The 13,100-nt window shown below is 41.0% G+C and overlaps 1 protein-coding gene across 2 annotated transcripts in view; it reads right to left on the reverse strand.

Annotated features, from left to right (window-relative positions):
- LOC126109599 (probable mitochondrial glutathione transporter SLC25A40) overlaps window positions 1-13,100 on the reverse strand; it is an 87,503-nt gene that overhangs the window by 48,161 nt on the left and 26,242 nt on the right. For both annotated transcript variants that reach the window (XM_049914641.1, XM_049914640.1), the window contains exon 6: window positions 2,473-2,554. In XM_049914641.1, coding sequence (XP_049770598.1) covers window positions 2,473-2,554 — 82 coding nt within the window. The remainder of the gene's footprint in view (window positions 1-2,472; window positions 2,555-13,100) is intronic.

Below are 13,100 nucleotides of genomic sequence, written 5' to 3' on the forward strand. Positions count from 1 at the left end.
CTTTCTAATACAAGAAATACACAACTGGTGCCAAACAGCAGTAGGAACAAGTTGTCAGACACCTCGAATGGTCAATTGCTGCTAACTTATTGTTGGCCTTAGCCAACCACGGCATGGTGGTGGTGGTGGTGGTGGTGGTGTGACCAGGGGGGGGGGGGGGGGGGGGGGGAGGCTGTTTGTACAATGTGCAAATTTCACTTTCGGCATGGAATGAAGAGGCAGTTGCAACCTATAGTAGACAATAGATCATCCCAGAATTTACCTGGAACAACTTAGCCCCAAAGTTCTAATTACAAAAATATTAATTTCTTGATTTCATCGTTCCTTCAGTAGTAACTAAAATTAAATGAATACAAGATACTCTTGCAGGAATTGAGAGGAATTTGACAACACAAAAACATTCAATCTTTTATGTTATCCATTTGCCACTTAATTGATAAACACTTTCCTGAATGACGGACACACCGTCTCGACATATGCACCATTCTTCTGTCTCGTATTTGCCAGACAGATAACATAATGGATCTCTTTCTTGAGGTGATGTGCAGAAATGTCTGTGTACGAATCGTACAGCTCGACAAGTAGAAACCTAGGTGGGGACTGTTATTTAAAAATGACACGACACAGATGATGTTCTTCTGGACTCCTTACACCTTGTGTGGTTAAATCAATATTACGCTAATTGTTATTTTACACAATATTGGCAAACTAAAGCACACTGATTAAATCGCCTTGAGCATATTGGCAGTGAACGGGTAAATGCAACCAGCAGCACACTTTTCTGGTCACTTCAATTCCCATTAAATGGCCGCCAGTTCCAAAAATTGCGATTACACATCACTTCTCATTTCTGTTTTCTGGTAAACTACTTTAGTTGCCCTTATTTCTGCAGTTTTCAAGTAGGCACTCTCTTCTGGTGTCACAGTGAGGGTATGTTAATCGGTTATCAACACACAATTACAACACAGTACACTTGACATCATACCAAAAAAACAATAATGGAAGTGGCAAAACATAATGTGTGCCAAATACCTACCAGCATTGAGGTTGATTGATATTACGATAGTTTACAGGCATTGCAAAGCACTTTGTTTTCCTTACAGAAAAACACACATAAAATCAAACACTGAAGGCATAATTAAGGAAATGCTACTTGTCAAGCAACGCCATCATCACCAAATCGTGTACATAGTCCCTAGACAGTGTACAGGAGAAATAGCTGGAGCCAACAAGATCTCCACATGCTATTTCTCCTAAACTGCCAAAGTATGGCATTTATCACAGATGGCCTTCCGCTCACGAGCCAGTTGTACCGGAACTGGATAAAAAGAACTGAATTTAGTGATAATGCATGTCAGAGTGGGCAACTAAATGGCTATCTGTGTCTGAGGGGAGAGAGTTTAAAAATTGTCAAGCAGATCACAAACAATGGGAAGCCCATGACGAAATAACAGTAATATGGAAACAACTGGTTTTTACTTACCACATAGCAGAGGTATTGAGTCACAGATGTGCTCGATGAAAAAGAATACTAGAAATATTTCAGCTTTTGGACAAAGTCTTTCTCCAGAAGCACAAAATTATCATACATTCTCACAACAAAAAACTCATGCATACACGGTCACTGTCTCTGGGTACTAAGGCCCAACAGCGATGTAGATGGGCATTAGCACCCTAGAAACTGTTTTTTTTGGGGGGGGGGGTGGGCTGGGGGAGGGGGGGGGGGGTTGCGCGCACGCGTTTTCTACTTCTGTAGGACTTTATCCAAAGGCCGAAATATTTCTATCATTCTTTCTCACTGTGTCTGGCTGTGACTGAATACGTCCACTATGTAGTGAGTAACCCCCTTTCCTTTCTACAATGTTGTCAAACTATTGGCAATACTGTGTGAAAGAGGTGTTAAACATCAGACATATTTGTATGCCAGAAATCCTGCCTGAACATTCTTTTAACTTCCTCCAGAATTCAGTTATGTATTGCGAAAGATAGCTCCACATTTACTCTTACAGCAAGAGATGGACATAAATCAGAACTCCACAATATAGTTATCTGTTCTTTGTACAGGTCATAAAAAGTGTGGAGAAAGGAATATTCAGTATAGAAAGGGGACAGAAGCAATACTGGATGTGTTAAAGTAAAGGAATGGATACCACACAAAATATTTACAAGGGAATTTGTGCACAAGGAAGCTACATCCCAAATGAAATAACAAACAAGAAATTAAATGGCATGCAAAATGTGTGAGCAAGACACAGTAGATGGGAAGATGAAAAATTACAGAACAACCATTACATTGAGCAAAAGATGAGTTATGGCTGGTAGCACTACAATAAATGACTACAAACATAAAATATGGCACACGTAATTCCAAACAATATGGCTCAAACCTTCAAATCGGCCGAGTAGAAATTTTCAGTTTGACCTCGGTGATGGTACTTACATAAAAAAAGATGTGGCAGTCAAACATCTTACCTGAGTATATTTCCTTTTCACCGACATCAATCTGCTGGTGCGTCTTCACCACGTCAAACGGGTTCGTTACAATGGCAGCAATCTAAAAAAAGGTAAGTCATTGCATACAAGTATTAGTCAATTTGATGTCTCCTCTTTGAAGCAGTGATATCATTGTAACTAGCAGAGTTGTACTGTTAGCATTAACAGGTAATACGTCCCTACAGCTAAAACAAAATCAGACACTGTTCCAGAATATAAGTAAAAACGTTAACAAATGTAGTTTTCATTTCTTTTACTTTTTCACTCATTTGTAAACTTAAATTACCACTTTCAATGTACACACTATTATCATGCTGAAGGAAAAGGTGGGTTTAACAGCAAAAATTGTGATCTACAGTAATCGTTATACAAATGCCTAATACACTGTGATGCAAAATAGATAAAGATACCTAAAACATATGCGAATTTGCACGAAGCACATAAAATCAGCTCAGAAAGGCATTAAGGTGTCCTCCAAAATTACAAAAAGAGAGAATGGCTGGCTGGTGCTTATTATCAAGGGGTGATATTCGAGTATTGCCCAAAGACATATCTGAAAGTGAGAACTTATTCCCAGCTTTTGGTACTGTTAGTTTCTGCCTCAGCGATGAAAGAGGGAGAGGTTGGGGAAGATCAGATAGTGGGATGACACAGAGAGATTAGCAAGTCATCCTAATACCCGAGACATTATACACAGATTGGTTTTCTGGTATTTGACATTGAAAGGACCACTTGCCAGTACAAGGGAGAAATCCCAACACAAATCAAAGTAACTGGCACATAACTGGCCTTCTGTAAACTCACACGGTGGAACAATACAATAGTAAAGACCAGTAAAGCAAGAGGTGACAGTGCACTACGTAAGAGTTACGTAGGTAGATCGGTAATTCTATTTGCTAAAAAATATGGCTGTTACCAAAGCGGTGAAAATAACATTTTTAATCACATTCTTATACTATATACCTAGTGTAGAATAATTCAGTATAAAACTCAATTTACCCTTTGCCTATTGTCCATAATCTTTCCTTTGCTTGTATACTTAGTCTGTGACCAATCCTCGTCCTAAGCCTTCCCATTCACTCTTATCCACGAATGCTTTGTAAATTCCCCCAGATCTGGCTCTTACCCTTAAACCACAATAATAAATCATAAAATATCATGCTGACTGTCATTAGGAGGTGCTTCACAAATGCAAATTGTGAACTGACATCACACCTATATCTTTCGAGCCGAGGAAAATTAGGGCACACGATGGCAGTACGTGTGTAAGTGAGGGAGAGAGTGGGAAGGAGTAGCACTGAAATAGCTAGAAATCGACTGAATTAATTAAACATCTACATAGAAAAGACGCACTTGGTACCTGTGCAGTACTATTAAAAAACCAAACCGGTATACGGCATTTTATTCGGATAATGCCCCAAATTTTTTTTTATATCAGGTTGGTGCATAGGTTTACAGTGTTTTTGTTTCGCACGCTGGTATTCCAGCTGTTACGGGTTTATTTATCAAATGTAATATTTATTTGTATTTCCCTGTAGCTATCTGAGTTTACATATTATCATTTTGTCATCTGGAGATTGCGAGTGGAGTTGTGGACGCTAGAAAATGGAATTGAGGGGAGAAATCTGAACATTTCCAACATATTCTTCTGTTTGAGTTTAATAGAGGTGTGATAGCAGTGGAGGTAGCTAGAAACATTTGCACTATATATGGGCTTAATGCCATTTGACAGAGCACGGCAAGGAAAATGATTTTCCTGTTGTAAGGAGGATTGTTTGGACATTAGTGATACTCTACATTCAGTAAGATCTACGGGGTTGAGACGAAGATCATTAAAACACATTAATCCACAATGATCCACTTCAGTGTACTCGAGAATTGGCAAACGTGACGAACTGCGAACATTCCACTACGGTGTGACATTTGCGTGTAATGGGGATGGTTCAAACACAGGCAGTACAGGTCTGCATGGTCTAAGACAAAATCATAAATATCATCAGTGACCACAAGCACATCTATGCTTGCTTGTCAACAATTGGCTCCTGAACAACACTGATAATTCCTATGCTGTATCCTTACTGGTGACAAGAAATGCTAACGTAAGGAAAAGAAAGGAATGGTTGAGCCCAAACTCCCCACACAAAGACCTTTGTGCATACACAAAAGATTTTGTCTAAAACTGACGTAGTGAGAGCATGGCTGTGTACAATTAATGTAGGTTGATTCTTACAAAGAAGAAGACAGCAACCAGCCGCTATTCATATTGCTATTTATTTAAGTAAATAACCGGTTTCAAACTGACAAGTTCATCATCAGACAGCTGTTCACACGATTTGCAAGATACACTTTACAGAATCATCAGTTTTCGAATTTTATTCTTCCACTGTGCCGAAATATTCTCTGTGTGTTGGTGCTATTAAAAATTCCGCACGATTTTGTTGCAAAATTGCAGGATTGTATTTTTCAAATATTCCAAAATATACGCAGCACTTATATAATTTTCAAATCACCATATTGTGCAAAGCGCCACACACACACACACACACACCAACAAGTATTTGCCACATGTAAAGTTGACACAAAGATTTCGATGGCACCAACACACCAAGAATATTTTGCCACAGTGGAAGAATAAAAATCGAAAACTGCCGATTATGTAAAGTGTATCTTGCAAATCATGTGAACAGCCATCTGATGATGAACTTGTCAGTTCGAAACCTGTTACAGAGCTATTTACTTAAATAAATAGCAATATTAATAGTGGCTGGTTGCTGTCTTCTTCTTTGTAAGAATCAACCTACATTAATGTTATACTCCTGGTGGAACAGCAATGGTGTGATGTACTACCAACTGCTCCCTGAGGTGTAACCATCACTACTGACATTTATTGTCAACAACTGAGATGCCACGCAGACTTAATCCGAGAAGAATGACCGGGAAGACTTTGTGAAGTGATGCTAATCCGTGATAACTCCCAGCCCTTATTGCTACACTGACAAAAAGCACTATACAGGAGTTGGCTGGGAAGCTATTCCGCAGTCACCTTATTCGCCCTATCTTGTGCCCTCAGCCTTTCATCTTTTCTGCTCTGTATCAAACAACCTTGAAGGAACTTGTTTTCCCGATGAAAATGCACCCGTAATGAGCCTCAACGAGTTATTCATCTCAGAGCCACACAATTTCCACAGTTGCAGAATCAAAAAATTACTCCAACAATGGCAGACTGTTGTAAATAGTGAAGTAGAATGCCATACTTCTCAGCATCCAGAGACTGCAGTCGCCTGTGTGTGTGTGTGTGTGTGTGTGTGTGTGTGTGTGTGTGTGTGTGTGTGTGTGTGTGTGCGCGGGCGCGCCTGCGCGTGCACTCTCTCTTCTCTCCGACGAAGGCCTTGTTGCTCATTTGGAAAAATACTATGAACTTACGAATCAACCTCTGCCGGGCACTTAAATGTGATTTGCAGTTGCAGAGTATCCATGTACATGTAGACGTAGAAGAGAGGCAGCGGCCTTTTCAGTAGTTGCAGGGGCAACATTATGAATGATTGACTGATCTGGCATTGTAACACTAACCAAAACGGCCTTGCTGCGCTGGTACTGCGAACAGCTGAAAGCAAGGGGAAACTACAGCTCTCATTTTTCCCGAGGGCATGCAGCTTTACTGTATGGTTAAATGATGATGGTGTCCTCTCGGGTAAAATATTCTGGAGGTAAAATAGTCCCCCATTTGGATCTCCAGGTGGGGACTACTCAGGAGGACGTCGTTATCAAGAGAAAGAAAACTGGCGTTCTCATATCGGAGCGTGGAATGTCAGATCCCTTAATCGGTCAGGCAGGTTAGAAAATTTAAAAAGGGAAATGGATAGGTTAATGTTAGGGGGTGGCACATGTCGGCACTAATGACGTGTGTCGCTTTGGATCTGAGGAAATTCTCTCTGGATTCCGGTGGCTATCTCATTTGGTGAAGGCTGCCGGTCTTGCTTACTAGATGAAGGCAGAGCTTACAATCTGCAGCATCGTTGACAGAACCGACTGCGGACCTTTGGTGCAGAGCCGGGTGGAGGGTCTGAATCAGAGGCTCAGACAGTTTTGCGACCGTATTGGCTGCAGATTCCTTGACTTGCGCGATAGGGTGGTGGGGTTTCGGGTTCCGCTGAATAGGTCAGGAGTTCACTACACTCAGCTGGCGGCTACACGGGTAGCGGAGACTGTGTGGCGTGGACTGGGCAGTTTTTTAGGTTAGAAGGCCTCGGGAAAGTACGGGGTGGGCTGCAATCTCAAAGGGTGCATGGCAAATACAGGACGTGCTTGGATCAAGGAAAAGTCGGAATTGTAGTTGTAAATTGTTGTAGTTGTGCTGGGAAAGTCCCTGAGTTTCAAGCGCTAATAGAAAGCACAGAAGCTGAAATCGTTATAGGTACAGAAAGCTGGCTAAAGCCCGAAATAAGTTCTGCAGAAATTTTTACGAAGTCTCAGACGGTGTTCAGGAAAGATAGATTAGGCAGAATTGGTGGTGGAGTGTTTGTGTCTGTCAGTAGTGGTTTATCTTGTAGTGAAGTCGAAGTAGATACTCCGTGCGAATTGGTACGGATGGAGGTTATACTTAACAGCCGAACTAAGTTAATAATTGGCTCCTTCTACCGATCCCCAGACTCCGATGATATAGTTGCGGAACAGTTCAGAGAAAATTTGAGTCTCGTAACAAATAAATACCCCACTCATACGGTTATAGTTGGTGGGGACTTCAACCTTCCCTCGATATGTTGGCAAAAATACTTGTTCAAAACCGGTGGTAGGCAGAAAACATCTTCCGAGATTGTCCTAAATGCTTTCTCTGAAAATTATGTCGAGCAATTAGTCCACGAACCCACGCGAATTGTAAATGGCTGCAAAAACACACTTGACCTCTTAGCCACAAACAATCCAGAGCTGATAGAGAGCATAATGACATACAGGGATTAGTGATCACAAGGTCATTGTAGCTAGGCTCAATACCGTTTCTTCCAAATCCACCAGAAACAAACGCAAAATAATTTTATTTAAAAAAGCAGATAAAGTGTCACTAGAGGCCTTCCTAAGAGACAATCTCCATTCCTTCCAAACAGACTATGCAAATGTAGACGAGATGTGGCTCAAATTCAAAGATATAGTAGCAACAGCAATTGAGAGATTCATACCTCAAATTAGTAAGAGATGGAACTGATCCCCCGTGGTACACAAAACAGGTCCGAACTCTGTTGCAGAGACAACGGAAAAAGCATGCGAAGTTCAGAAGAACGAGAAATCCTGAAGATTGGCTAAAATTTACAGACACGCGAAATTTGGCACGGACTTCAATTTAATAGGTTCCACAACGAAACATTGTCTCGAAATTTGGTAGAAAATCCGAAGAAATTCTGGTCGTATTTAAAGTACACAAGCGGCAAGACGCAGTCAATACCTTCGCTGCGCAGTGCCGATGGTACTGTTACCGACGACTGTGCCGCTAAAGCGGAGTTATTGAACGCAGTTTTCCGAAATTCCTTCACCAGGGAAGATAATGGAATATTCCAGAATTTGAAACACTAACAGCTGCTAGCATGAGTTTCTTAGAAGTAGATACCTTAGGGGTTGCGAAGCAACTCAAATCGCTTGATACGGGCAACTCTTCAGGTCCAGATTGTATACCGATTAGGTTCCTTTCAGATTACGCTGATACAATAGCTCCCTATTTAGCACTCATATACAACCGCTCGCTCACCGATCGATCTGTACCTACAGATTGGAAAATTGCGCAGGTCGCACCAGTGTTTAAGAAGGGTAGTAGGAGTAATCCATCTAACTATAGACCTATATCATTGACGTCGGTTTGCAGTAGGGTTTTGGAGCATATACTGTATTCAAACATTATGAATCACCTCGAAGGGAACGATCTATTGATACGTAATCAGCATGGTTTCAGAAAACATCGTTCTTGTGCAACGCAGCTAGCTCTTTATTCGCACGAAGTAATGGCCGCTATCGACAGGGGATCTCAAGCTGATTCCGTATTTCTAGATTTCCGGAAAGCTTTTGACACCGTTCCTCACCAGCGACTTCTAATCAAGCTGCGAGCCTATGGGGTATCGTCTCAGTTGTGCGACTGGATTCATGATTTCCTGTCAGGAAGGTCGCAGTTCGTAGTAATAGACAGCAAGTCATCGAGTAAAACTGAAGTGATATCAGGTGTTCCCCAGGGAAGCAACCTGGGACCTCTGCTGTTCCTGATCTATATAAATGACCTGGGTGACAATCTGAGCAGTTCTCTTAGGTTGTTCGCAGATGATGCTGTAATTTACCGTCTACTAAGGTCATCCAAAGACCAGTATCAGTTGCAAAGCTATTTAGAAAAGATTGCTGTATGGTGTGGCAGGTGGCAGTTGCCCCTAATTAACGAAAAGTGTGAGGTGATCCACATGAGTTCCAAAAGAAATCCGTTGGAATTCGATTACTCGATAAATAGTACAATTCTCAAGGCTGTCGATTCAACTAAGTACCTGGGTGTTAAAATTACCAACAACTTCAGTTGGAAAGACCACATAGATAATACTGTGGGGGAAGGCGAGCCAAAGGTTGCGTTTCATTGGCAGGACACTTAGAAGATGCAACAAGTCCACTAAAGAGACAGCTTACACTACACTTGTTCGTCCTCTGTTAGAATATTGCTGCGCGGTGTGTGATCCTTACCAGGTGGGATTGACGGAGGACATCGAAAGGGTGCAAAAAAAGGGCAGCTCGTTTTGTATTATCACGTAGTAGGGGAGAGAGTGTGGCAGATATGATACGCGAATTGGGATGGAAGTCATTAAAGCAAAGACGTTTTTCATCGCGGCGAGATCTATTTACGAAATTTCAGTCACCAACTTTCTCTTCTGAATGCGAAAATATTTTGTTGAGCCCAACCTACATAGGTAGGAATGATCATCAAAATAAAATAAGAGAAATCAGAGCTCGAACAGAAAGGTTTAGGTGTTCGTTTTTCCCGCGCGCTGTTCGGGAGTGGAATGGTAGAGAGATAGTATGATTGTGGTTCGACTAACCCTCTGCCAAGCACTTAAATGTGAATTGCAGAGTAGTCATGTAGATGTACATGTAGATATAGTGGGAATCAGTGAAGTTTGGTGGCAGGAGGAACACGACTTCTGGCCAGGTGAATACAAGATTATAATTACAAAATCAAATAGGGGTACTGCAGGAGTTGGTTTAATAAGGAATAAAAAAAAATAGGAGTGCAGGTAAGTTACTAACAACAGCATAGTAAACGCATTATTGTAGCAAAGATAGACACAAAGCCCACGCCTACAACAGTAGCACAAGTTTATATGCCAACTAGCTCCACAGATGATGAAGAGATTGATGCAATGTATGATGAGATAAAAGAAATTATTCAGACAGCGAAGGGAGACGAAAGTTTAATAGTCATGGGTGACTGGAATTTGATAGTAGGAAAAGGAAGAGAAGGAAAAGTAGTAAATGAATATGGAATGGGGGTAATGAATGAAGGAGGAAGCCATATGGTATAATTTTGCACAGGGTATAACTATTTATTTATTTTCTGTGCATATAACAAAAAGTTTTCGGACATTGTCGGGAAAATTTAGCTTACATTACACATATACAGTAAAATATTTACATTGAATATAATAGAGGGAAACATTCCACATGGGAAAAATATATTTAAAAAGAAAGATGATGAGACTTACCAAACAAAAGCGCTGGCAGGTCGATAGACACACAAACGAACACAAACATACACACAAAATCTAGCTTTCGCAACCAACGGTTGCCTCGTCAGGAAAGAGGGAAGGAGAAGGAAAGACAAAAGGATATGGGTTTTAAGGGAGAGGGTAAGGAGTCATTCCAATCCCGGGAGCGGAAAGACTTACCTTAGGGGGAAAAAAAGGACAGGTATACACTCGCACACACACACACACACACATATCCATCCATACATACAACTGCTTGTGTCTTGTATGTATGGATGGATATGTGTGTGTGTGCGAGTGTATACCTGTCCTTTTTTCCCCCTAAGGTAAGTCTTTCCGCTCCCGGGATTGGAATGACTCCTTACCCTCTCCCTTAAAACCCATATCCTTTTGTCTTTCCTTCTCCTTCCCTCTTTCCTGACGAGGCAACCGTTGGTTGCGAAAGCTAGATTTTGTGTGTATGTTTGTGTTTGTTTGTGTGTCTATCGACCTGCCAGCGCTTTTGTTTGGTAAGTCTCATCATCTTTCTTTTTAAAATATTTACATTCTTTCATAACATCATATGGATCAGACACATGTCTGTACACACTATTTTTCAAAAGGGCACTACAAGTAGATTCCTCTATAGTGTAACATAATTTAGCTTATATTTATAATAGTACAGTACACATAATACAGTGTATAATTACATTCTTTCATACCACTGATAGATCGGAGACATTGTCTATATCACTGTTTTCCAAGATGGCACAACAACTTAAAGTCCTCTATAGAGTAACAACACTTCTCTATTAATAATTGCTTCACTCTACTCTTTAGCATATTTAGATTTGCTTTCTTGAGTTCACAGGGTAGTGCATTGTAGAAAATTGCTCCCATTCTATGTGGGCTGTGGTCCGTTGCCTTTTTATTGGTCACAATTCTATGAAAATTTTTCCCGTCTATCATAGTTGTGTACATTACTGTTTGTCATATTAAATTCAGGATTTTGTTTCACGAACAAGACTGACTGCAGTATATACATGAGTACACTGTAAGAATTTTATATTTTCTAAAGATGTCTCTACAAGGCTCTCTCTTCTTTACCTTGGCTACCATTCTTACTGCCTTTCTTTGTAATCTAAAAAGTCTGTCTATATGAACTGCTGATGCCCCACCCCATATCTCAATACCATACTGAAGGTGCAGATGAATCAACCCAAAAGATATTTGCCTTAAAGTATCATGGTCCACGAAGGCTGAGACCCGTTTCAGTAGATACACATTTCTACTGATTTTCTTGCAAATATTATGAACATGTTATTTCCATGGTAAGTGTTCATCAACAACGATGCCCAAAAAATGTGAATTTGCATATGCAAGACCCAATGGGGATGTAAATACAGTATCAGTTATGGCAGCATTATAACCGAGGATGAACTTCATTATTACCGTTTTGTCTTTATTTACAAGAAGCTTGTTTGCTGTAAGGTATGCGGACAGAGTATTGAAACTGATCTCGGTACTGTTAGCTGCAGACTGCATATCACTGCCACAGCTGATGCAGGATATGTCATCGGCATAGCTTACAACTGTGCAATTTTGGGGTTCAAATAAGTTATTTACATATACGAGGTACAGAAAAGGCCCTAGTATGCTTCCTTGAGGCACGCCACGTTGAAGTGTCCTGAAGGTTGATTTAGTTGTTAGGAGCTGCTCATTATTTTTATAAGTTAGCTTTACACACTGTTTCCTGTCTTTCAAATAGTAGGTAAGTAATTTCAAGGCTAGTCCTCTCAACCCGTACTCTTCTAGCTTACACAGAAGAATGGTACAATTCACAGTATTAAAGGCTTTACTCATATCTAGGAAAGTGCCTATTACCTTGTCACTTTTGTCCAGCTTATTTAATATTTCATGTATAAAAGATGCTACTGCTGTTGTAGTAGATCTCTCTTTTCTAAATCCATGTTGTAGGTTGTTTAACAGATTGTGTTTGGTGAAATATGGTTCAATTTGATTTAGTATTACTCTCTAACAATTTGCCTAGTTCTGAGGTTAATGATATTGGCTTGTAGTTTTTAGTGTCAGTTTTTCATCCCTTTTTATGCACTGGTATAATTTCAGTAATTTTCAAAAGGTCAGGGAATACAGCATTACTGAGGGATGGATGGATGGATGGATGGAGAGGGTTGTATGGGTGCACGACAGCAAGGTCTTCAGTGCCAGCTCAGTAACAAATTGAGACGGGTGTCAAGAAAATACTCAGAACAATAAGATAAAACAGAACATAAAACACAGGTAACAAGCTTGGAAAAATATGTGCCTACGAAATGAACGAAGCATGAAGTCAGCACTAAAACACGGACAACACAGGAAGAAAGTGGTAGAGGGAGCTAAAACAATATAGCAGATGGAAGTGGCTGGCTGACCACAAGGAAAAAAGGGAGGAGCCAGCCACTTTGCAATACACTAAAACCTACAGCCTAAAAGTTTAGGCCAGAGTCCAGACACATCACAAAACTTTAAAACCCTAGACACACCCGTCTCGTCATTAGCTAAAACACAGGGCTGATCCCCATCAACTTGTGCTTCTGCCCAGCATCGCGGTATAAAATGAAGTCTGTTAAAATGTACCGGACAGAAATGTGCACACCACATGCATCACAAAACGGGGGATCCTGCCGCCATAATAGAAAGCTACGTGTGCGAGGACAGTGCCCGATCCGAAGACGCGTGAGGGTCACTTCTTCCCGCCTGATCAACCGGCAGGAGGAACGCCACAGCCGAGTTGTTGACTTCACCAACCGCAGTTTATTGGCCGTCACCGCCACCCATTCTTCCTCCCACAACTCCGTGCACTTCTTGTGGAGTGCAGAGATGACAGACTGCAAGGGAATAGGACAC

The sequence above is a fragment of the Schistocerca cancellata genome, chromosome 12 (genome assembly GCF_023864275.1).
Source record: "Schistocerca cancellata isolate TAMUIC-IGC-003103 chromosome 12, iqSchCanc2.1, whole genome shotgun sequence".
NCBI lineage: Eukaryota > Metazoa > Arthropoda > Insecta > Orthoptera > Acrididae > Schistocerca > Schistocerca cancellata.